The sequence below is a fragment of the Carcharodon carcharias genome, chromosome 17, assembly GCF_017639515.1.
Source record: "Carcharodon carcharias isolate sCarCar2 chromosome 17, sCarCar2.pri, whole genome shotgun sequence".
Lineage (NCBI taxonomy): Eukaryota > Metazoa > Chordata > Chondrichthyes > Lamniformes > Lamnidae > Carcharodon > Carcharodon carcharias.
In genome coordinates, this window is record NC_054483.1 from 116,761,503 (window position 1) to 116,787,410 (window position 25,908).

At 44.6% G+C, this 25,908-nt stretch overlaps 1 protein-coding gene across 1 annotated transcript in view; it reads left to right on the forward strand.

Moving 5' to 3' along the window:
- The window catches only part of LOC121289704 (VPS10 domain-containing receptor SorCS1-like), a 409,049-nt gene that overhangs the window by 276,237 nt on the left and 106,904 nt on the right, over window positions 1-25,908 (forward strand). The window contains exons 25-26 of the mRNA XM_041209328.1: window positions 3,635-3,752; window positions 13,395-13,528. Coding sequence (XP_041065262.1) covers window positions 3,635-3,752; window positions 13,395-13,528 — 252 coding nt within the window. The remainder of the gene's footprint in view (window positions 1-3,634; window positions 3,753-13,394; window positions 13,529-25,908) is intronic.

Here is a 25,908-nt window from a genome sequence, read left to right on the forward strand (position 1 = left end):
GACCCTATATTTGTCAATTGGCATTAATTCATTTATTTTAAGTTAAACACATTCCTGAAATTAAATGACGCTGATTGGAAAAAAAATATGCATCCATGTTTTAAATTTAAGTTCTTTTTAATTAGTGAAGTATTGTTCACTTTTAATCTACTGTGCAGGATATACCAAAGCATAAGAACATAAAAGTAAGTCCGGGATGAGAAAATGTAATCTGGGCCATCTAGCTCATCCCTCTTGCATTTTATGCTGACTACTATTCTGACTGTGTATTCCAACACTCTGCTTGCTATTTAATTGCTCCTGTGTGCCTTGACATTGAAACTGATGTTACTCCCAAGCCCCGTTCAGAGCCTCCTTGTACTAATTCTGTTGCATTGGTTGCATGGCAACTCTTCCAAAAGTAATTGAATCATAACTGTTTAAAAGGCAGAGGGCCATATGCCCCTTTGCTAGCTGCCTGCCAGAGCAATTTAGAAGTAATTTTACTGCCCCATTCTCAGTCCCTCACTGATAATTCAGAATTGATGATTGATGATTTCTTCTATACTAACTGCCCAATCAAAGCAAGCAGTACTTTGTCAGTGCTCATCTTCACTTGCCACTTCCCTGTCCAATTGTTCAACAGATCTAAATCTACAAGGCCATCACTGGTTCCCCTGTCTCTGCTGCACTCATCGTAATTGGGTTTTATTTTGTCCCGGGATCTATTAGCTTTTTATTCTAAGATATCTCACTGGAGGTGAAGGCCTTTGTTCAAAAGTAGTTATTTACATGCTATTTATAAAGGTTAAATAGGACTAACATATAACTAGAGCTGTGCTCTGAGATGCTGCGCAGCATCTTCACTCAGTGAGTGACGTCATTGTGATGTAACTTCTTTTGCACGCGCTGAGTATGCTGTTATTACAGTTAACTCTTTGCTCTAGACAGCCAGCTGTAACGTTTGTCAGTTCGTCCATTGTGATATTACAGCTCTTTATATTTTACTTTCCATGAGAAAGTAAAGAGCTCCTGAAAGCCACTGCCTGTTATTCACTCCATGGCACTAAACTTCAGAGATTGAATGATAAAGACTTGCGTTTATGTAGTGCCCTTCATGGCCACAGGTGATCTCAAAGCACCTTATGGACAATGAGGTACTTTTTGTAGTGTAACATTATTGTAATGTAGGAAACATGACTGATAAATTTCAGCCAGCAAACTGCCACAGACATCAATGTGATCATGACCAGTTCATCTATTTTTTGTATTATTGATTGAGGGACGTGTATTATCCAGGATGCCGGGGGTAACTCCCTTGCTCTTCTTTGAAATATTGCCATAGGATCTTTTATGTCCACCTGAGAGGGTAGACGGGGCCTAGGCTTAACATTGCATTCCAAAGGGTAGTACCTCTGACAGTGCAGCACTCCCTTGGTACTGCAGTGTCAACCTGGATTTCTTTTAAGCTCAAGTTCTGGAGGGGGATTGGAGTTCACAACCTTCTGACTCAGGCAAGAATGCTACGCACAGAACCAAGGTATAATGTTTAAAATGCTCCCCCCTTAATTCTTCTCCTGAAGGTACCAAGGTATTGTTGCATGACAATAGCTGTCCTGCAGTAACTTGCTTGTGTGGTCTTTCTTCTTGTCCCCCATGTGGACCTTCAATCACGCAAGAATTCAGAATATAACAGAACCTATCCTCACAGTGATCCATCGATATACTACCAGCTGAAGTTGTTTGTTGGTGATGTTGAGCAAGAGCTTTGGCTGATATTCATATCCCTAATTTTATGTTCTCCCTGTCATTGCCCTGAGTACAGCTAACTGAGCCCTATCTGTGGATCAAGCTAATGCCCTTCCTGGTCTAGTGACTCAGTACCCCTCTGGGCATTGTGTTTGCCAACTGGGTGACCTGTAGACCATTCCCAAAGGGTGGTTTAGTTAACCCTGAGCTGAGCTCCCAACCCCATATTAGCTCCGGCACCAAGACTTCCTATTTCGTAATATCGCTCATCTCAGCCCCTGCCTCAGTTCGGCAGCTGCAGGACCCCTCATCTGTGCTTTTATTACGTCCCAATGCAATCATTCTCGTGTTCTGCTGGCCAGCCTCCCATCTTGGACTTTGTATAAACCTGAGCTTATCCAGTGCTGTGTTGCCAATATCCTAACTTGCGTCGAGTTCCATTCAGCCATCATCCTGCGTTTGTCAACCTCAACTTCCCAATAGATTTCGTGCCTTGTACATAGGCTGTATAACTCCTAAGCTCTGAAATCCCCACCCTAACTCTCTTTGTCTCTCTTGATCTTCCCTTCTTCAAGATGCTCTTTAAAACCTAAAGCTTTGACCACGCTTTTGCTCCCTGTTCTAATACCTCCTTTGCAGCTCAGTGTCAAATTTTGTTTGATAATTCACCTGTGAAGTAGCTTGAGATATTTTACTATGTTTAAAGTGCTAAATAAATGCAAGTTGGAGTTGTAAAGTCTACCAAATAGACAAACTGTGATCTCTTGTTTCCTGTTGAATATTTCAATGATTCAATGAATGGAAATGTTCAGATAGGTAAGACTTATCCAATTGCAAGTTTCACATGTATAAGATACTATTCTGGCATTATTAGCTTCCAGCTGTTGTTATCAGGGTCATATGTAGATTTTTGTTTTCTTTATTGTGGTGTTACTAAATATCCTTGCTTCCTTGTGTGGTTAGTTGTGCTTGCAAGCCAGGTGTTCTGGTTCTCCACAGCACTGTCAGCTGAGAGGGACCTTTAAAGTTTCGCTTAAACTCCAGAGGTTTTCTTTTTTACTAAGCATAAAGAGGAATAATAAGTGCAGTAAATAAACATTGTAGTACAGGTCAGTGTTTCCTTATTACTGGACTTGGTTGTTGTGAAGTACTTGGAAAGAAACTGTAAGATTCAGTAAGAAGCATGTGCTGTTAAAACATGGATTCCTTCATTCTGCTTCTAGACTCCCTCTGCTGGTATATGGGTATAAGTGGACAAAATGCACAATGCAATTTTCAATACACTACAGTTGTGTGAGTGAAACTACTCCCCTGCCATGCTCATTAACCAAGCTAGACCAGCTTGCCTTCGGGATGGAGTCACTGGATTTCTTGCCTCCCCCCTTCACACCTCATTCACTCCTACAGTGAGCTGCTCTGAAAACGTGAGCAGATCACCAACAGAATGAAATCAGGCTTGATCATCGAAATGGTCCCAAGTCCTCCCAGATGCTTCCATTGTACCAGTGGTGGTGACTTCACTCCTCCTTCCTGCTGCTCGAAGGGAGCAAACACATCAGAACAAGCCCTGTTGCCTTTCTGCTAAGACTTTAAACTGAGATGCCTCTTCTAGTTCAGGTGGATACTCGAGATCCCAATTCTATTCGAGGAAGAGCAGGGAGTTCTTCCTTGTGCCCTACTCCTCAACAAATATCACTATGAAACATTTTTTTTAATTCACCTAGTTACTTTTATGGGATCTTACTGAGTACAAAACTGATGGGCACTTGGTACACATAAGGAGTCATACCACTTGAAAAGGCGTGAAGCACTGTGAGAGGTTACAAAGTGATCAGGTGCAATAGGAACTCAAATATTATTGCCGTGGATTCTTAATGAACTCTCTTCTATATTTTGTCTTTGACAGTGTGTTTGGTCATGTCAGCCACCGCTCTGATTGGCAGCTTGTTAAAGTGGACTACAGGTCCGTCTTCAGCAGAAGGTGCACTGAGAATGATTTCCATGCATGGGAGTTCCACAATCAGGTGAGGAATCTCACTGGCAGCTTCCCTCCCTTCCCCCTCCCACTCTTCCTCTCCCCTCTCCACCTCCCCACCAGACCTCCAGTTGACACTACCGGTGCTATTTTTCCTTACCTAACAGCTAATAATTATGTTACATCTTTGATGTCAGTGTCTCTAAGCTCTGAGTACAAAATAGAACCTCCCCCTTAGAACACATGCCTCACCTACAATTCCCATCTGTTTAACCCCCTTCAACCCCACAACCATCCGAGATATCTGTGCTCATGTAATTCCAACCTCTTGAGCATTCCCGATTTTAATAGCTCCACCGTTGTCTAAGCCCTAAGCTCTGGAATCCCCTCCCTACACCTTTCCTCCTCTTTACATTGTTTTCCTCCTCTAAGACTATCCTTAAAACCTACCTCTTTGACCAAGCTTCTGGTCCTCGGATCTAATATATCTTTATGTGGACTGGTGTCATATTTTACTTAATAGTGCACCTGGGCCGAGCCTTGGAATGTTTTCTTATCAGGCGCCATGGAAATATAAGTTGTTGTTGTTCTTGTTTGGCTCATAGCAGCATGTAAATAACACACAATAAAAAGGCGGCGTTTCATCCTTTGTATTGCTTCAAAATCTTGAAAAAAACGAGAGACACGATTCTGTTAACAGCCCTTAAAAATAGCCACTTTCCTCTGCATACAATGCTCACTGTGCCCCCCCCACCCCACCCACCATGCAGTTGTCCCACTTAGTTTAATGGGTCTCAACTGAATGGGCACATTAAGCTACATATAGCACCTTTTGCCTAGAGCCTTAACTAATTAATTTCCAATTGACAGTGCACATCCTGGCCTAATTGGCATCCTTCTTGGATGGTGACATATGGTACACAGCGTACAGGGTAATGCTGGCACCAGTGGAACGGCAACACTCACAGGCTTACAGCCTGACACCCGGGGCAGATCTCAGTCTGGACACAGTTGGATAAAACAGCAGTGGTTTTACGGAGACGAGGCACAGAAGACAGCGAGTCGGCACAGCAGCTCGAATCAAAACTGACGGGGCTTCAAAGCAGGGCTGTTGTAGCATGGGCTTCAATCCACCCAGATCTGAACCTGAATCAAATAAATACAACAGCTTAACTCACTGACAGGTCGACCGCTTGTTAAAATAGCTACACATCACTGAGCCTGTCCTCAGAACATATCTTCTGCTCTGAAACTGCATTGCAAGTGCCAAAAGGTTTCATTCTGTTGCTACCTGGTAAGAGTGAGAGTAGTCCTGGGGCTTTGAATCAGAAGAGCGATTTCCCCACTCCAGTCAACTATACGAGATAGGCAGCCCCTCAGGTTAGGACTTGCGACAATTATATGGGGCACTGGTGAGTCCACACCTGGGTTACTGTGTGCCTCCTAATCTAAGGAAGGATCTACTTGCCCTAGAGGGAGGGCAATGAAGATTCACTGGTCTAGGATGAGGGGAGTGTCCAGTGAGGAGAGATTGAGTAGCCTAGGCCCGTGGCTCTTGGAGCTTAGAAGAACGCACGGTGACTTACTGAACCATAAAATTCTTGAGGGCTTTGACAGAGTGGACATTGAGAAAATGTTTCCCCTGGCTGGGGAATCTAGACCACAGAGTCACAGGACCAGATTTTCACTACCGATGGGAGTACTACTCTTCAGGAAATTTCCTGACTCAGCAGGCCCACCTCGCTTTAAAATGCACCATGAGGCCCAGTTTTCAATCAAGGGAGGCAGGCGTGGGGTGGAGTTGGGCCTGCAGAACCTGGAAGCAGATCCTAGGTGGCCAGCAGGGCAGGTGAGTGCCGAGGCCTTAGGAACTCTGCCCCAGTTGTTTTAGAAGTTATTAGGCACACTAGCCCTCACCCTGCACACCCCCCCCCCCCCCCACTCACCCCCTTACCCACCCTGCCATGGCCCCTCAAACCCCAATGCCAGCTCCATAGCCACTCACCCATAAACCACCATAGGCAGACCTCACGACCCATGTGGAGACGAAAAAAAACCTTCGAACAATCTAATACAGCTCTCACTCCTACACACTTGACAGTGAGAAAAACCTCCATTCATGAAACCCATTCAAATATTTTAAATCTCTTCAAGTGGTTAATCTCTTGTGAAATAGAAATATTTCTATTCAGACCCCAGATCAAAGACAGCTAATCCTTGAATAGCCTCTTTAAACTGTCAATCAAACTGTGTACTCAGAACCCACCCCCCTGCTGCAAGAATTGTGGCTTATGAGACCTAGCAAAGCAATCAAAATGACATAATAATAGCCATTGGAGAAATGTCAATAAAGAATGCTATTGAAACTGCACAACCAAATCGTAATTTTTTTTCTAACCTACACCAGATGGCCTGTTAATCAATGCAATCCAGCAGAGGGTCTTTTCTTAACTCTCATTGACAGCTTCAGCCTATTTTTTCATGTTTAAAGAATAAGGGATTTAAAACAATTTACATTCATGAGGCTTAAACTGAAATTATCTGACCTGAAGAGCATTTACATCTAATACATGAATTCATGACTCCCACACTGCAGGTTAAGGCCCCTGTAACAGCCAAAATGGTGTTTGTCTGAACTCAGCACTTAGTTAAAATGGCTCTGTTGAGTTTGGTTTTTCCACCTGCTTGAATCATACCCCGTCCCCTTCCTCCTGCTGGCAAACATGTCATCTGTTGGAAAGGGTGGGGGGACAATGGGCTTTCCACATACCGTTTCCAGCTGCCATTTTTAAAGGGTCACTGAGTCTTCCTGACTCTGTGAAGATCTGGCCGACAGGCCCAATTAGAGGCTGGTCATTTAGGACTGAGAAGAGGAGAAACTTCTTCACTCAAAAGGTTGTGGATCTTAGGAATTTGTTCCTCCAGAGGGCTGTAGATGCTCAATTCTGGAGTAAGATCAATAGATTTTTGGGATCTAAAGGAATTATGGGACGTGGGACCACTGTGGGAAGGCGGAGTTGAGGTAGACGATCAGCCATGATCTTATTGTATGGTAATGCAGGCTTGAGGGGCTGAATGGCATTATCCAGGTCCTATTCCTTTGTTTCTTATGTACTCAAAGGGAGCCATGCTTCACCACTGATTTGTCTCCCTGTCCTGTAAAAACACTCTTGATGTGGAACACACTTCCTTCAATATTTGTTATTTGGTTCCAGTCTCTGTGCTTGCGGTGAGCTCCGAAGACCTGATTGGACATGATTTCATTCCAATATTTTTCCAGTATCCAACAAGCAATATTTTTAAAATGGAGTGTGTGCGCAACAGGCTTAGGAAGTTAGCAGAGAGTTCATTGTTCGCACGGCTGTTGCCTGAGTGGAGATTGAGTTGTGTACACCTGGGTGCTATTAATTGCTTGACACCTTTGTGTCGGCCGTCGACAGTGCAGTACCTGAATTCTGTGAGAATAACTCTGGTCAAAATGTCCCTCTACCTCCATAATCTTTCTTCCTCAGGGCAAGGGAGGATAAAGGTTTTGAAACAGACAGTTTACAAGCCTCAGTCCTGATGCCAGCAGCAGATCTCCAGTCGGTTAATTAAGCTGTGCTGACCCTGGCATCCATTTAGTTTGGATTCCGACAGACTCAGACTCAGCAGCTAGATCCTGGCGTTTATGTGAATAAAGCTGGTCCTTTTATCCCTGTGGCTGAATCATAAATGCAGATCTTCGATTTTGCTTTGGAGGCAGGTTCAGCAGACCAGCACAGAATCTCACCTCCTGAAAACCAAACCAGACCTGTGGCTTTAACTGCCAGGTTTCTCTTTCATCTGTACACCCTCCTAATGAGCTCATCCCACCTCATTTTCTGGCATTTCTTCATCTATAATTGGGCTGTTAGGAGGTTGAACAGATGCCTCAGGAAAGTTATTCATTCTCTTTTCCTGGAAATCTTTTTCAAATGATGTTTATTTAATTAAGTCCCAAAAAAAAGGGCCTGCTTTCGCACTCAGTTCAAACACTCAACAATCCCAGAGGGAAGCAGATTCCGATCCCTTCAGCCAGGATTGGTTGTGAAGCCAACTTACAGGATGAAGAGACTGTGCACTGAGCCACAATTACAACCTGTGCCTCAACGCAAAAGCCTGGAAATGAGCTAGCAACAACACATTGTGTTCTACACTCCTTGGAGCAGATCATCTCTCTAATTCTTCTCCCACCACAACACCCCAGCACAACATTACCCAGCACAACATTACCCAACCCTCTGTGTAAATGGGTAACCAGAATCACCAGAGGTGGAATTTTACCAAGGTGGGATTTCACAGTCCCGCCAAATTGAATGGAGTTTAGAATGGCTCGCTGCATTTTATGGCCTGGAGCCCACTGCAAACAGACCGTAAAAATTCTGGCCCAGGTCTCCTCTGGAGTGGGATCATGGAAGCAAAATCTCTGGATTCATTCAGTTGGTGAGGCAGTATAAATTCTGTGGATGAACCAGGTGGGCAGAATGGCCTCTCTCAACTGTACTTATCCTTGTAAACTATTGGTTCCTGACTGTTTCACAATCAGGTGTGGGTGTTGACTGACTTCCTGATTAACAGTCAGAAATAGGTGGAAGTCCTCAATGGTGAAATTGTTTCATTTATTTCGATGGTTATTCATGCGGTACATACAGCAACACAGGGGCTACCTGGCCTTGACTATTGAACTTATTTACTTTCAATGTGAAGCCAAAACACTTGTGTTGAAATCAAGCTGAGATATTAATATTAAATGTTTGTGTGAAATTCCTATCTGCGGTTTTAATTAAAGAATTAAGCAAGAGAAATGAATATCTCAGAACAGTTTTAACCCCCCCCCCCCAAAAAATCAGGGTACCCCTTCCAAGTCACACAGCATCCTGACTTGGAACTATATCGCCATTCCTTCACTGGGTCAAAAGCCTGGAACTCCCTCCTGAACAGCACTGTGGGTGTATCTACACCACATGTGGTTCAAAAAGGCAGCATGCCACCATCTTCTCAAGCGCATTTAGGGATGGTCAGTAAGTGCTGGCCTTGCCGGCGACACCCACATCCTTTAGGAGTAAGTAAAAAAAGGGAGGGGACTTGAACTGCACTTTATTCCATTTCTTTGATAAAATTATTTTTAGTGCTGATTTTTTTCTCTAATACCAGAAGGATTAAGTCTTATTCCTTCACTTCAAATTGTGAAAGTCTGTTGTGCATTTCCCATATTTTCGGCTGTGTTTATGTTTTACACTCTAATCCTCACTCCTCTAGATACCCCTCCCCTCTTCCCTTGTCCCACCCCACCCACCTGTCCTTGGCTGGGTAGCCAGCAGGTAGCTTGATTCTTCTCAGCTCTGAGCAGGTGTCCTTTGATCTGCTGCCAGAAAGTGTGAGAGAAGCCTCCTGTGGCCCTCCCTCTGGTTTTGCCTTCCCTCCCTGATCTCTTTGATGTGACCCCCCCGCCCCACCCCCGCCATAACAGCAAGGCTGAGATCCATGGCTCATCACATCAAGAACTGCAAGATTGGAGGAGGGAATGGACATGTCTTTTCAATCTGTAACTCAGTTCTGTTGGCAACCAATCATTCAGATACGCGACAGTATTTCGGCACAACCAGCTTGCTTAAAATACACTTGCTGTTGCCTTTAACTTGAAAAGCGACTCAGATGGTGAGGTGTTAAGAGTTTTAAATCACGTGGTCCCTGATTCAAACCTTTTGACTGTTAACAAGCTCCCCACAGTGAATCCTTGCATTGGCTACATTTTACCCAGCTTTTAAAAATGTGTTCGTGGGATGTGGGCATCACTGGCAAGACCAGCATTTGCTCCCCATCCCTTATTGCCCTTGAGAGCAGTTAAGAGTTAACCACATTTCTGTGGGTCTGGAGTCACACATAGGCCAGACAGGTAAGGATGGCAGATTTCCTTCCCTAAAGGACATTAGGGAACCAGATTTGGGGGGGGGGGGGGGGGTGCAGGGGGGTTGGTTATGACAATCAATAGCAGCTTATTGTCCTTTTTTTCCACCACCAAATTCCACCACCTGCCATTCTGGGATTTGAACTCAAGTGCCCAGCGCGTTAACCTGAGCCTCGGGATTCTTAGTCCAGTGACATTTCCGCTATGCAGCTGCTAGATTGGAGCAAATAATTAATAGAGTTACTTCACAAAAAGAGGTTATAAAATCACCTTCGTTATACATACCGCCCAGGCAGTCACCTCTTTTGGCGTTAATCACTTCTAACAGTCACACAAAGGCTGCGGAGTGCGTCAAAGAGGCACAGACACCAACACCAAGTCCCAGTTTCGTTCCCCTAACTTCTCAACCTTCCTTTTAACAAAAGGTCCTTTGGAGGACTGATGAGGGGTGATGTATTTCTTTACTAGGAAGGAACTATCCTCAGTTTTGCCACTTGTCAGTTGTATACAAAGCTCTGTCCCAGTAAACAATCTACAGTTGTTTAATTTAGTTCTGAATTCCAAACCATTTCTAGCAGCTTGACTACTATTGTCCGGTCACTTTTAAGCTGAACTCAATTTTGAGAACATTCTTCAGGCAATTTACAAAGCATTTTCACTATAACTCCCTCCCTCGTAATGAGCTGTTGACTCTGAGTTACTTTGCTTTTAAATACAAGCATAAGGAAATCAGGACGAGAAAGGGACTGGTTTCTGTGACAAACCTTCTTCTCCTTCCTTTGAATAAAATAACTATCGAGATCCTTTTTTCATAGATATTTATGGAGATCTCCTTTAAAATTGTGAGGTGATGCTGAAGCAGCTCCCTGTGGGGCTGAATGGGGGAAAGGTATACTTTTTCCTTGATCTCTCAGCTTGCTTGAGGGTTCCACATTTTGCATTTTTGTTTATTCATTCACAGGATGTTGGTGTCACTGGCGAGGCCGCATATGTTACCCATCCCTAATTGCTCTTGAGAAGGGGATGGCGAGCCAACTCCTTGGATATAACTGAGTGGCTTGTTGGGCCTTTCAGAGGGGCAGTTGCATGGGTCTGGAGTCACATGTAGACCAGAAGGGGGAAGGACAGCAGATTTCCTTCCTAAACATACATCAGTGAACCAGATGGGTTTTTGTGACAATCCCGAAGTCCCCTGGCCACCTTTACTGAGACTAACTTACTATTCCAGATTTATGTAATTCACAGAATTTGATTTTTCCTGCTGAGGTGTTATTTGGACTCGGGTGTAGTGATTGCTAATCCAGGCCTCAGATTTTATGGGCTGGATTTTCACGGAGACATGGAGACTCTGCAGACCTTTAAAAATGATGGACAGGATCCGATTCCGGTGTTCCCAACCCCATTCCTTGGGTTTCCGATTTTTAACTGTGTCTTGTAAGGGTAAGGGCCAGGACAGGTCATGTTCCTGCACTCACCACCTGGCTGGCTCCATTGTGGGGATAGGCATGTCCTAGTCCTCCGTAATTTTCATGGAGTTGGGCCAACTTTTCAAAGAGTCATAGTTCACAGCCCCCCAGAGATGTCTTGATCCACAGTCTGAATGAGGGAACCTTTTGAAAGGTAAGTTCAAAAGGTCCTCCTCATGCTCCCCATCCCAGCACCCCCAGGGCAAGGTATGCACCCCTATGGCCCCTCATGCCCCCACCCACCCCCAACAATCCCTCATGTCCCCATGCCAAGCTATGCCCTCCACCCAACCCACTATGGCCCCTCGCACTTCTCATGCCAATGTTTGACACCACCCACTCCCTATAGGCCCTCATGCCCCCCTCATGCCAAGCTATGGCATCTCCATGTCCATTCACACACTATACACTCTATAGAACCAATGAACCCTATAGTGGCAGTACAATGTGTGATAAAAAGAGCTTTAAAACATCCATTCATCGATAACTTCCCACTTTCATAAAAAAAGATTCCTTTTTACAACAGGTCAATAAAAGTGTCAATCATCCATACCCTTTAAAAATCAATAGCAGACACTGAAAACCCCGTCATCTTGTGTAAACAAAAAATGTGCAAGTGAGTATGCATTATCGCTTAGCTGAGAGCCTAGACATCTATTAGAATACTGAAACACCTGAGCCCCAGGTAAAACACCGCTTGATTGACAGCTCTTGTGCTTTGAACTATGCTATCAATTGCATAATGTTTATTTGCACAAGATAAAGAGATTTCAAGTGCTTGCACTTTCTGCTATTGTTACTTTAAAGGGTTTGGATGAATGGCATTTGTATTGGCCTGCAGTAAAAATGTTTTTTGAAGAAAGTGGAAAGTTATCAATGAATGACTGTTTTTTTACACTATAAGATTCATTGGTTCTGTACAATATATAGTGGGTGAACGGGCATGCAAGTCACATAGCTTGGCATGGGGGCCATGAGGGGGGTCAAGGGGTTGGGTGAAGGTCATGAGGTGGCATGGATAGAGCATGGAGAGTGTGTTGGGGGCGGGGGTGGGGGGTGGTGGGTGGGTAGGTGAGGGGTTTGAAGGGTGAGGACTGGAGGGCCTTTGGGATGAAGTCCCACAGCAGCCTGTCTTGGCAACCAACGGCCCCTGTGGCTGCCTCCGAGCTCTTTTCCCCAGGTCACCTGGTCCAATTGCAGCTCGTGCCCGTACCATTAATAATCCAGTAGAATAACATCTATTCTACCGCACCCCCTCGTGCCATCTAGTCCTGTACTGCTGTAAATATGAAATAACTTGCTTATTCTAACCTTCTCTTATGTGATTATTACAATAAAAATCAGCATCATGTGTACCCCGGTTTTAACCTCTCCAACCAGAGCAGTATACTCTTCCTGTTATTGTCCTTTTCTTTCATTGGATGTCACTGGCTGGCCAGCATTTATTGCCCACCCCTTCGTTAACCACATTGTTGTGGATCTGGATTCACATGTAGGCAAGGACAGCAGATTTCCTTCCCTAAAGGGCATTGGTGAACCAGATGGGCATTCTTTTTAAATACTAATTCCTATCATGTGGTGACTTTTAAGCTCTAAGAACTTATTTTAGTCAATTTGCAGGTGGGACTAGATCTTAAAACTATGGTTAGATGTCAAAATCAAAATGATTGATCCCCACTTGTAAAGCAATGAGCTATTTTGACCCTTAGTTTCTTACCAATGTGATTTCTTTGAAGGGGGAACCTTGCATTATGGGGGCAATGCGAATATATCAGAGGCACAGCCCAGCAACACAGTGCATTCTGGGAAAGAAGTTATCATTAGACCTTTAATTCCATCTGCCCTCTTGGGATTTGAACCCAGGTCCCCAGAGCATTACCTTGGGTTTCTGGATTATTAATTACACCACCACCTCACCCCTTAAAGGCTCTGATAGCTGCAACCGGAGGTCATAAGGATGGGACTGCAGGTGGATGAATCCTAAAAGAGTGTAGAAGGGACTTGACGATAATTTGAGCTGAATGCTTAGTCCACAATAAAGCACGTTTTGTTCCGATATACATCCAGATGTTTTTACTCAGGGCTAATTTTTCAACCATATCCTAACATTCTGTTTAAATACTAATTCCTATCATGTGGTGACTTTTAAGCTCTAAGAACATATTTTAGTCAATTTGCAGGTGGGACTAGATCTTAAAACCATGGTTAGATGTCAAAATCAAAATGATTGATCCCCACTTGTAAAGCAATGAGTTATTTTGACCCCTGGTTTCTTACCAATGTGATTTCTTTGAAGGGGGAACCTTGCATTATGGGGGCAATGCGAATATATCAGAGGCGCAGCCCAGCTACACAGTGCATTCTGGGAAAGAAGTACAGCGGAGCAGTAACATCAGTTCCTTGTACCTGTACAGACTCCGACTTTGAGTGGTAAGTAGCCTTGCTAACATTTACCAAGAACATAGCATCTTATGTCTTTGTGCCTGGAATCAAAGCCTCCTGGCACTATTCCCCAGCTTGCAGCATTGTCATGGTATATCCTCGGTTGGTTTCCAGCACTGTGCAGCTCCATGCTTGCTCTGATGTAAAGCTGATTTAGTCCGAGAAGTGGTTTTATGGTGGAAAACTGCGCTGGTGTCAAGAGCTCTCATCCACTGTCAGAACAAACTGAAGAATCATGAGTGCATTGCCCACAGTTTTCTGTCCTCTGGTTTACATTTAGTCTCATCTCTCGGCTTAATTTTTTAGCCCATTTGGATTACAAGGCTATACTTCTCAACAACTCCTGGTACGCAGCAGGCAGCTTATGGGAGAATCTCTTGTGCACTGCTCACTATTTTTCTGTATATTGTCATAAGCTGGCTTCATCTACTGACCAGATCAAAACGATTGAGAGGTCCACGGTGCAGGGATTTGCAACATTTCACACACAATTTTTGGCATAAGTTTACATTTAGCTTTAGTCAGACTTAGCAGTTCAGAGCAGGTTCACTCGACTGATCCCTGGGATGAAGGGGTTATCTTATGAGGAAAGGTTGAAGAGGTTGAGTCCATACCCATTGGAGATAAGAATAAGAGGTGATCTTATTGAAACACAGGAGATTCTGAGGTGACTTGACAGGGTGAATGCTGGGAGGGTGTTTCCCCTACTGGGGATGTCTAGAACAAGGGGACACAGCTTAAAAATTAGAGGTCTCCCATTTAAGACTGAGATAAGAAGAATTTTTTCTCTCAGAGCATCATTGGTCTGTGGAATTCTCTTCCCCAGAACGCCAGTGGAGGGCAGGTCATTGAATATATTCAAGGCTGCGTTAGGTAGCCTTTTGATCAACAAGGGAGTCAAAGGTGAAGAGGAGTTGAGGCCACAATCAGATCAGCCATGATCTCATCGAATGGTGGCGCAGCATTGAGGGCCCAAATGGCCCACTGCTCCTAACCCTTGTGTTCTGATCCTTGGTTTGCCACGTTTGATCTTATTTTCATTTTAATCGGAATTGGTCACAAATGAATTTTCTGGATTTTGGTTCTGTTTGCAAGATCAATATTTCAAAGCAAAGGTCAGGCTGTTGTTTTACTCTAACAGCTAACAGGCTGCAAGAAATGTTGAGGGAATAATAGACTGGGATCGGACATCAGGTTGCCAATGCTTCAGGATTGCCCTGAAGTCTCCAGGAATTAAAGATTAACCTGTGTGAGCAACCTGGGAGAAAGCTCATAAGGGCATTAATTGTATTTATTCATTTTCTTTCAACATTTTTATCAGTTCTAAAGATTACAGACCCAATTAGACCCGACTCTGTTTCTGTGCCGAAAATTTGCCACTGGTGGAATGCCACCCTTGCCGTGTGCGGAGGTTGGTGTCTCCGTGGAGATGGCCTCCTAGCGGCAGGCCGGGGTCTCTGGGGCACCCTCAGATCTGGAGGCCTCCTTACTAGGGCAGCACGGGCAGAAATGGCCTCCAGGAAGGTTGCGCCAGCGGGTGAGTGCGCACTCGGACCTCACTTGGTCCCAACATTGGGGTCCTGAAGCCTGTGGGGAATTCCGACCCGTGGTCACATCTGCGCCCCTCTGTCACAAGCTGGATGTTTACAAGCTCCCAGAGCCGAGTATCTCTAACTACAATTACAGCATCAGCGTCGTACTCTGAGGGGGAAGCCGCTTTTTCCTGATTTTCACAGAATCGTAGAATCACACAGTGTAGAAGAGGCCCTTCAGCCCATCGAGTTTGCACCGACACGTGAGAAACACCTGACCTACCTAACTAATCCCATTGACCAGCTCTTGGCCCACAGCCTTGAATGTTATGACGTGCCAAGTGCTCATCCAGGTACTTTTTAAAGGATGTGAGGCAACCCGCCTCCACCACCCTCCCAGGCAGCGCATTCCAGACCATCACCACCCTCTGGGTAAAAAGGTTTTTCCTCTCATTCTCCCTAAACCTCCTGCCCCTCATCTTGAACTTATGTCGCCTCATGACTGACCCTTCAACTAAGGGGAACAGCTGCTCCCTATCCACCCTGTCCATGCCCCTCATAATCTTGTACACCTCGATCAGGTCACCCCTCAGTCTTCTCCACTCCAACGAAAACAACCCAAGTCTATCCAACCTCTCTTCATAACTTTTCCATGGGTTTCATTACTACGGTGTGAAAGCATTATAGAGGGTGCAGAAAAGATTTCTGAGAGTCGTTCCAGTCATGAGGGACCTGAGTTATGTGAATGAGAAACTGAGATTGTTCTCAGACAAGAGAACATTGAGAGGAGATTTGTTAGAGGTGTTCAAAGTCATGAGGAGCCTGGACAGACTAGATGGGGACAATTGCTACCATTGGTGGAAATGTTGACTTGAAAAGAAAATTTTGCAGGGCTATGGGAAAAGGGCAGGGGAGTGGAACTAGCTAAATTGCTCTTGCATAGAGCTACCACAGGCCTGACAGACTGAATGGCCTCCTTCTCTGCTGTAACCGTTCCATGATACAATGATTCTAATATTGCAGGAATTTTAATTTGACTGACATAAATACAATCCTGTTAATCAGCTAAGTTTCTCTTCGTATTTTAGTCAGCAAAACTAACCCCCATCCCTGTAATCTCCTCCAGCCCTCAGGAACACTGCTTTCCTCCAGTTCTAATCTCTTGTGCATACACACTGTCTTCGTCCCACTGTTGGCAGTTGTACTTTTCAGGCCAGAAGCTCTGGAATTCCTTCCCTAAATTTCCCCACCTCTCACACTCTGCCTCCTTTAAAAAATTACCTCTTCAACCAAGCCGACAGTTAATTGTCCTAACAGCTCCTTCAGCTCGGTGTCAATTTAAAAAAAAAAATCTGGTTATGTTCCTGTGAAGCCCCTTGAGGCACATTATTGCATTAAAGGTGCAATATAAATGCAAGTTGTTCTATTAGGAAGCACAATGAGAAGACACATTCAGGGGTGTCGATGGGTTTAGCTAGATCCTTTCTAACGTTTTTCTACCTGAGAGAAAATGAAGGCGACAAGTGCACCAAAATTTGATTCAGTGAGATCAGCCTGGTTCTGTTGTACAGCTAAAGTCTAGCGCCCAATTCCCTCATTGCGTTACATCTCATTTATAGTGCGAAGTTTTTTTTTCATGCAATATAGAGGCTTGGCTTTGAAATCAAGACTTGGTGGAAGTTTGACAGGAGACTTCGTCATAGCAATGGAAAATAATAGAGCAATAACAATATCCTAACAGAATGACAGTATACACCTGAAGGACAGCAGAAATAGCTGGGAATTTCCACTGCCATTTACAGACAGGGCTGCAGCGCAAAATATCAGAAGATCGCAAAAATCGGTTTCACGTCGTTGTAAAACCAGTTTGCGATCGTCTGTATCGCCCATCAATGGTGGGCCTCGTTTCCCACTGCCACAAGTCGGGAACCTAATTTCAATACTTTAGCATCTCATTATAAGTCCTGCTCGCCAGAATCATCCCCTCCCCGCACTGGATCACGAGCTCACGCCGATGGGTTTCACAACGGGACATAGGTGACATGCACTTGGCGACCTGCACTTCACTCGGGACTTTGAGGTTTCTTTGCCTTACTCGCTTCAGGCAGCACTCGCAGTCATCAGCGCCAGGCTTCACAGGCAGCACCACATCACTGTTCGGGGGGTTCACGGGCAGGTTTCTACCTACCAGACCAGTGGGAAGGCAGGGATGGCTTTTCAAAGGCTGCAGGTCTCGGGCTTGCTTGGGGAAGCGGGGTATCCCAGGGCGTGTGTTGGGGGCGGGGGGGCGGGGGGGTGGGGGCACATGTTGATCTGTGTAAGTGGCCTCAAGATGGTGAGGGCTGAGAAGGCAGACTCCACACTCGGTCAAATGCTGCCTTGATGTCAAGGGCAGTCACTCTCACCTCGCCTCTGGAGTTCAGCTCTTTTGTCCATGTATGAACCAAGGCTGTAATGAGGTCAGGAGCTGAGTAGCCCTGGCGGAACCCAAACCGAGTGTCAGTGAGCAGGCGATTGCTAAACAAGACCCGCTTGGTAGCACAGTTGATGATCCCTTGCATCACTTTGCTGAGTGTGTGAGTTTAGAGTGATGAAATGGTTTTCTTACCCTGGTGCATGGATGAGATCATTCATCCTCTTTCTGCACTGGATGGACAGCCTCTTCTGTGCAGCGTTGGCACTGACCAGCACTGTCATCGCCTCCCAAGCCGGAGCGGTGAGATTGCTGGACTTCCTGCAGCCGGAGAGGGGGGTAGAGGATACAACGGCAGCTTCCAAAAGGCATTTTAGGGACAGGTCACTGAGCTCTTCTTGGCTTTTGGGGCCATGTCTTCACTGGAGCAGTCCTGGGTTGTAAGCATTGGGAACCATATGCACCGGCTGCAGTTTAGACATCACATCTGGAGAGAGGAAACAGTGAGGTAATGGGGTGATGGGCGATTCAGAGGCCAAACCGCCAGCGAGACAGCGTGTTTCCTGTGGCTGCATAATTAATGACGCGGGAAACGGACAATATGGCGCAAAAAAAAGACCAACTGCTGTTCAGCTGTCACAAGTCATGTGCTACCGCACAGCAGTATTTGCATGCCAGCCCCAATCCCTCTTTCTCACACATCGTCCCTCTCACACATTTATTCTCCCTCTCCCTCTCCCTGACATGCAATCTCTCTCAGGCATTGGAGATGAAAAGTAACAATGGTGTAAAGTGAGCTGCCAATTCACTGTGCGTCTGATTGGTGCTACTAGCACATGCCGTTTTCTCATACGTTGATGGTATTTATACCCTTAAGAGAGGGCGGCCCTAGTAGCTGACAAGAAGCCATGATGAGGAGGCCCAACCAGTCTTCAACATGCTACTTGGCTGGATCATTAAAATCCTTGAACTCTAGGCATTTATTGCCTCGACTCTGGGTGAATTTTTAAAAACTTACACTCGCCAAAGAATATTTATTCGGAACAGCTGGGCCAGGTCCTCACCCGCCCAGGGGGGTATATTCCCTAGCTGTGGAAATGCATTGGGGAGCTGTCCCAACACGGCTCCCACCTTTCTTCATCTAATCCTACCAGCATATGCTTCTGTTTCTTTCTCCCTTAGCTGGTTCCCTAGCTTCTCCCCCAAATGGATCAATACCACACAGCTCAACTACTCCATGTAGTACCCAGGGCACCAAACTGACATCAACACAATTGTCCTGTTCCAGCAACGTTCACAGGACAATGATCAGGAGGTGCTGATTTTTGTGGATCTTTCCTCTCCCCAGCAGAGGGGCTCCAAGGACTATCGCACTGAGCCAGCCATTGCCCTGGCTGAAATGAGCAGAGTACATGTCGCTTGAGAATTGAACCTGGGCCCTGTGTGACTCAGCAGCACTCTGGGTAGTGATTTTAACCACCGAAATCATTCGGGGAGAAGGAGGCTTATGACATACTTTCAGTCATCTCAATCTTCATTGTCTGGGAGGTAACGCTTTGAGTTAATGAAACAGAGCAGTAGCAGTAACTGGCCTTCATTCTCATCAGCCAAGCAGAACTGAACTTGAACATGACCTGCCCTCTATGACAGTGTGAGAATCTAGAAACCTAAATGTCAATTTACCCTCTCCATTTTCCAAAGAAAAATCAGATATCTATCCCGAAGGTGGGTTTGCAGCACAAATGTAAACATGTCTGTCCGCTCCACAAATGCTGCCTGCCTTACTGACTGCTCTGTATTTCTAGCATTTTCTGGGGGTTTTTTTTAGCTATCTCCTCCTTCAGCCTATTTTTTTTTTGTTGGGGGGGGAGCTGGTGGAGGAGAAGGAAGAAGTGAGAATTTCAATTTCTGTCCCAGCAGATCCCTCAAATGTTCTTTGTTCATCTTTACCCTGCGTCTTTCAAGTGAGACATTAAGCCGAAGACCCCTCTGTTTGCTCGGGTGGGTGTAAAGGATCTCATGACACCATTCACCCCTCAGTCAACATCACACAAACAGATTATCTGGCCATTACCACGTTGCTGTTTGTGGGAGCTTGCTGTGTACAAATTGACAGCTGTGTTTGCAACAGAGTATACTTCAGAAATATTTAATTGGATGTCAAGCACTATGAAACATCCAGTAGTCTTGAAAAGTTCTATATAAATGCTAATCTTTCTTTCTTTACATATCCTTGTTTTAGTCATTCACCAGATATGGGCAGTGCTAGTAACTTATAGCCCTGAAGAAGTTGCTGGTGAGCCACTGTCTTAAACACAACCAAGCGCTAGACTACTTCAGAGGGCAGTTCAAGGGTTAACTACATTGCTGTGGGTCTGGAGTCATAAGTTACCCAGATTGGGTAAGGACAGCAGATTTCCTTCCTAATAAAAAGGGCACTTGTGAACCAGCTGAGTTTTTACACCAAGATAAAGCAAAAAACTGCGGATGCTGGAAATCCAAAACAAAAATAAAAATATCTGGAAAAACTCAGCAGGTCTGGCAGCATCTGCGGAGAGGAACATGGTTAATGTTTCGAGTCTGCATGACTGTTCAACAGAACTAAGCAAAAATAGAAGAGAGGTGAAATATAAGCTGGTTTAAGGGGGGGTGGGGGGGGGGCGGGGGGGGGGGGGGTGGTGGAAAGTCAAGCTGGATAGAGGGCCAGTGATAGGTGGAGGTAACCAAAAGATGTCATTGACAAAAGGACAAAGAGGTGTTGAAGGTGGTGATATTATCTAAAGGAATGTAATAATTAAGGGTAGAAAGCAGGACAAGCAAGGTACAGATAGCCCTAGTGGGGGTGGGGTGGGGTGAAGGAATACTAAAAAGGCTAAAAGGTAGAGATAAAACAATGGATGGAAATACATTTAAAAATAATGGAACTAGGTGGGAAAAGAAAAATCTATATAAATTATTGGAAAAAAAAGGGGGGATCAGAAAGGGGTTGGGAATGGAGGAGGGAGTTCATGATCTAAAGTTGTTGAACTCAATATTCAGTCTGGAAGGCTGTAAAGTGCCTAGTCAGAAGATGAGGTGCTGTTCCTCCAGTTTGCGTTGGGCTTCACTGGAACAATGCAGCAAGCCAAGGACAGACATGTGGGCATGAGAGCAGGATGGAGTGTTGAAATGGCAAGCGACAGGGAGGTTTGGGTCATGCTTGCAGACAAACTGAAGGTGTTCTGCAAAGCGGTCACCCAGTCTGCATTTGGTCTCTCCAATGTAGAGGAAACCGCATTGGGAGCAACGAATGTAGTAGACTAAATTGAGGGAAGTGCAAGTGAAATGCTGCTTCACTTGAAAGGAGTGTTTGGGCCCTTGGACGGTGAAGAAGGGTGACGTAAAAGGGCAGGTGTTGCACCTTCTGCGGTTGCATAGGAAGGTGCCTGGGAGGGGGTTGAGGTGTAGGGGGTGATGGAGGAGTGGACCAGGGTGTCCCAGAGGGAACGATCCTTGTGAGGACAAGGGGGACCCTATCATGGTTCTGGGAGGGAGAGGAAGGTGTGAGGGCGGATGCACGGGAGATGGGCCTGACATGGTTGAGGGCCCTGTCAACCACCGTGGGTGGAAAACCTCGGTTAAGGAAGAAGGAGGACATGTCAGAGGAACTGCTTTTGAAAGTGGCATCATCAGAACAGATGCGACGGAGACGAAGGAACTGAGAGAATGGGATGAAGTCCTTACAGGAAGTGGGGTGTGAGGAGCTGTAGTTGAGGTAGCTGTGGGAGTCGGTAGGCTTGTAATGGATATTGGTGGACAGTCTATCACCAGAGATTGGGACAGAGAGGTCAAGGAAGGGAAGGGAAGTGTCAGAGATGGACCATGTGAAAATGATGGAGGGGTGGAAATTGGAAGCAAAATTAATAAATTTTTCCAGGTCCAGACGAGAGCATGAAGCAGCACAGAAACAGTCATCGATGTACCAGAGGAAGAGTTGTGGGAGGGGGCCGGAGTAGGACTGGAACAAGGAATGTTCCACATACCCCATAAAGAGACAGGCATCCCCTCTCGTCTATTTTTACTTAGTTCTGTTGAAGAGTCATATGGACTCGAAACATTAACTGTGTTCCTCTCTGCAGATGCCACCAGACCTGCTGAGTTTTTCCAGGGGCTTTTACAATAATCTGGTAGTTTTATGGTCACCATTTGTGGTACCCTTGTATTTCAGATTTTACTTTAATTAATTGAAGTTGCATTCCCCAGCTGCCGTGGAGGGATTTGAACTCATGCCTTAGGAAGTTATTAGTTCAGGTTTGCTGGATTATTATCCCAGTAACAATTTCACTGTGCAACAGCTCTATAGCCATAACGTAGAGTTTAATGAGGATGCAGCACTTGAATCAACAGATCCGAGCTTATGAGGAACAGAGATTAGAGTAATTACAAAAGTAATATCCATAAAGTAAGGAAGATATGTTATGATGGAGGTCAGAGGTGAAGGAAAGGTAGCCTATCAGCTGGGAGGTCTTGTGCTTTTTGGGGTGGCGAAAGAGGTGCCAGTGAGCCGCACCCAATCAAATGCTGTTGCATGCTTTAGCTTAAATAACTTAAAACAGTTTTTATTTAAATCAAAGGTGCAAAGCTTGAACATTGTACAGTTCACATGTCTGCTGTAATAAAATTACCCCAGAAAACGTTTGATAAACACATTTCTACCATGTGAATGTATCTTTATATCGGGTAAAAAACTCCATAATGTGAGGGTGCTACAAGCTATATCTGTGCTCAGAATAACACTGAAAAAAAGAAAGAACTTGCATTTATGTAGCACCTTTCATGACCCCAGGACACCCCAAGTGCTTTTACAGCCAATGATATACATTTGAAGTGCAATCACTGTTGTAATGTAGGAAGCATGGCAATAAATGTGCGCACAGCAAGTTCCTTCAAACAGCAGTGAGATGATGACCAGATAATCTGTTTTTATGATGTTGGTTGGGGGATAAATAGCCGCTGGTGCACACAAACCAGTGTGTGTCAGCGCCAGATAAATGGGATGGGTTGGTGGCAGGAAGGGCATCTTGCCCAGAAAACCAGTCGCCAAATCCAACAATGACGGCTGGTTTGGAGGGTGATCAACCACCATTTTGGCGGCCCCAGGTAGCATGGGAAAAGCCGAAAGAGAGAGGTTGGAAGGGAGGGGGTGGGGGGTGGTGGTTGAGGGATAAATAGTAGCCCAGATCCTAGGGAGTACTACCCTGCTCTCCATCGAATAGTGCCATTTCTGGATCTTTTATGTCCAGCTGACAGGGCAGACAGCATCTCAGTTTAACTTTTTATCCAAAAGATTGCACCTTTGGCAGTGCAGTGTTCCCTCAGTACTTCCCCAGATTGTCAGCCTAGATTTTGACTTCTAACTTTTTGGACTGGGACTTGAACATTCTGACTCAGAGGCAAAAATTGTTACCAACTGAGTCATGGCCAGAATGTATGAAGAATAGCACAAGTAATCTTTATGAAGTCAAGTAAAGTGGGCTTTGTTGGGCACTGACAGCCAGCAAATCGTCTTCAGTCACTTATGAACCCTGATATAGACAAAGTACATCAAGTCTCTGGTACCTATTTGACACAGAAAAGAATGGATAGTGGAACCTGTGCTGTTCAAACAGCGAATCAGCAGGGTTTTCATTTCCTGGCACAAGCCCCTTTATAGAAAGCTAACTGCAGCACTGCTAGCAAATGGGTTATTGTTAAAGTGCTCTACATTGACAAGGAAACTTGACATGAATGGCCAATGTTCCAGCTCTTCTTTATCACTGCTGCAGAATTATTAGCGGAGCTCATATCCACATGAGTTGGCAGATTAAAAATTTGAAAGCCTTAAAGGTGATAAGTGCTTAAGACATTTTATTAAGGGAAATATATAAATCAGAGCCTCTTACAAAACCCAGTGCTCTAAATCTGAGGTCATAACACTCAATGAACATTGCTCTGAGGCACAAGTGTCTTACTTCACAAAGAAAATGGATTGACTTATTTGGGCACAATAATGACCCAGTGATTTGCATGGTGTCACATTTCATGAAGCCTCAATTTAGTCCTGGGCAGCACGATTTGCTGCATAAGCACCACTGCTCATCACAGAAAAGTTACCAGATGCTGTCACAATGCAGGGTGATAAAGAATAAGCTTGATTATTGACTTTCTATCTATACACCAGAGTGAATAGTATTTCAAATGAATGCAATATCTCGGCTCAATGACTGGTAGTTTGTATCACAGTATCTTTACAGTGCAGAAGGAGACCATTCAGCTCTTCGAGTGGCTCTCTGAAAGAGCATTCTACCCAGTCCCTTGCACATTCTCTCCTTTCAGGTAGCAATCCAATTCCCTTTTGAATAGCTCGATCGAACCTGCCTCCACCACCTTTCCAGGAAGTTTGTTCCAGACTCCAGCCACCCTCTGGGTGAAAATCTTTTACCTCGGGTCACATTTACTCCTCTCGCCAATTATTTGGAATCTGTGCCCTCTAGTTCGTGATGTTTTCTTGAGTGGGATAAGTTTCTCACTATTTACCCTGTCCATACCGATATGCATACATTGTCTAGAAAGACCTTGCTTCCAGTCCACTCTATAGTCCCGCCCGCCACACCACTCTCAACATGAGCAGCATAGGTGCCTATAAGAGATTGACCAATGGCGTTAAGATGAATGACTGGTAATGATTGTGGCTTGTTATGTATTTAATATTCAAAAATCAATTCCTGCAAGTTTTGCTTCCCATCGGAGCTGCATTCATGATAAAGAGCTTTTAAAAACTAGGAAAGTCACAGGACATTGCGAGCAGCAAATAGTATAAGATGGGTGACATTTTGAAAACCTTTTCTGGAAACAATCTAATTTGCTGTGCTGAATTTATTATTATTTCTTACACCTAAATGTTGCCAACTTTTAATATGTACCAAAATATGATAAAGTGTAATTTAATAGAATATGATAGAGTTTAATATAATTAATATATTACAATTAAAATACTTAATATTACATATCTTTAAAGGAGAAACGATTGTTGAGAATTTTTTGTGTTCGGTAAAGAGAGAAGCTGTGAATCAGGACTCTATTCATTTTCATAAGGGGATTTTCTGAATGTGTTAACTTGTAAAGATGTATATCAAAAGAATATTAAACCATCAGAAAATCATTACATTGATCAGATTTTCCAAGTCTAGAAGCAACGTCATTTCCAGTTAGTTTCCAGGTCCCTAAAGACCCTATTGCTGAATATAGTTCTCTGGGACTTAATGCCTCCCATTGTACAATATTCCTCTTCCATCATGACGTGGCGGTAGCACATTACAAGGCCTGTAGAACCCAAAATCTGCAATCAAGTGAACAAGGCGTTTGACACAAGGAAGAGGAGGGCCCAGTGACATTTTGCTCAGTTGTCAGTCCCAAGCCCAGGCTGTCATTTCAGAACCAGCAGCCACTAAAATATACTGACGGAAAATGCCCCTTCAACTGAGTTGACAGATTGTAAACTAAACTCGCAAACATGACAGAATAACCAAGAAAGATGACAGGTAAAATATCATTTGCTGATGTGTGTGTATATTTGCTAAGAAAACTTTTCACAGCTGTACTCACAGCTGATTCCCGAACCCCCAGCAAGGCCATTTTACAACACAATATGCTGGACTTTTCTTATAGAAAGAGAGAAGAGTTGGAGAAAGGGAGATGCAGGATCATCACTTAAGTGTGTGACCACCATTTAAACAGAAGAAGGCAGGAGAGAGAGTGTGCAATACTAGGAGAAGATAAACAAAGGATAAGCTGAAAGGCAGAGGGTGACAGAAAGGATTAGAGTGGGAGAGAAGCAGAGACATTTACAAATCTGTGTGTGTGTGTATATATATATATATATATATATGTATATGTGCACATTATATATATACATCTAAATCAGCCCATAGATCTTCAGAGAATAATTCATGAACAGCCAGGAGCACTTTCCTGTTAGTTCAATGGATGGGTTCATGAATTAATAAAACAACAAGTGCACCTTCCTGTCAATTGGCAGATATTTCCTTCCACAAAACTAATCATCCTCTGTACAATTTAATCAGTGTTTTTGAGACTTAGGCTGGAATTTTCCCTGGATTGCGCTAAGTCCAGTGGCGAACGTCAACAAAGACGTTTCCCCGCCATCCAGATTGGCGGGTTTTTGCAGCGTATCGCCCGTTTCCCGGCGCGACCCGCCTCATTAATAATTCATGCACGGGAAACATGTCGGATCGCTGGTAGGTCAGCTCGGACTTGCCCGCCACGCCATGACCTCAGCTCTTCCTCGCTCCAGCCACCATATTTAAAGTGCACCAGGGCACAGCCTACTTCATATTTGCAGACCAGGTTTGCTCCAGGCCACAGATGGCCCCGAAAGCAAAGTA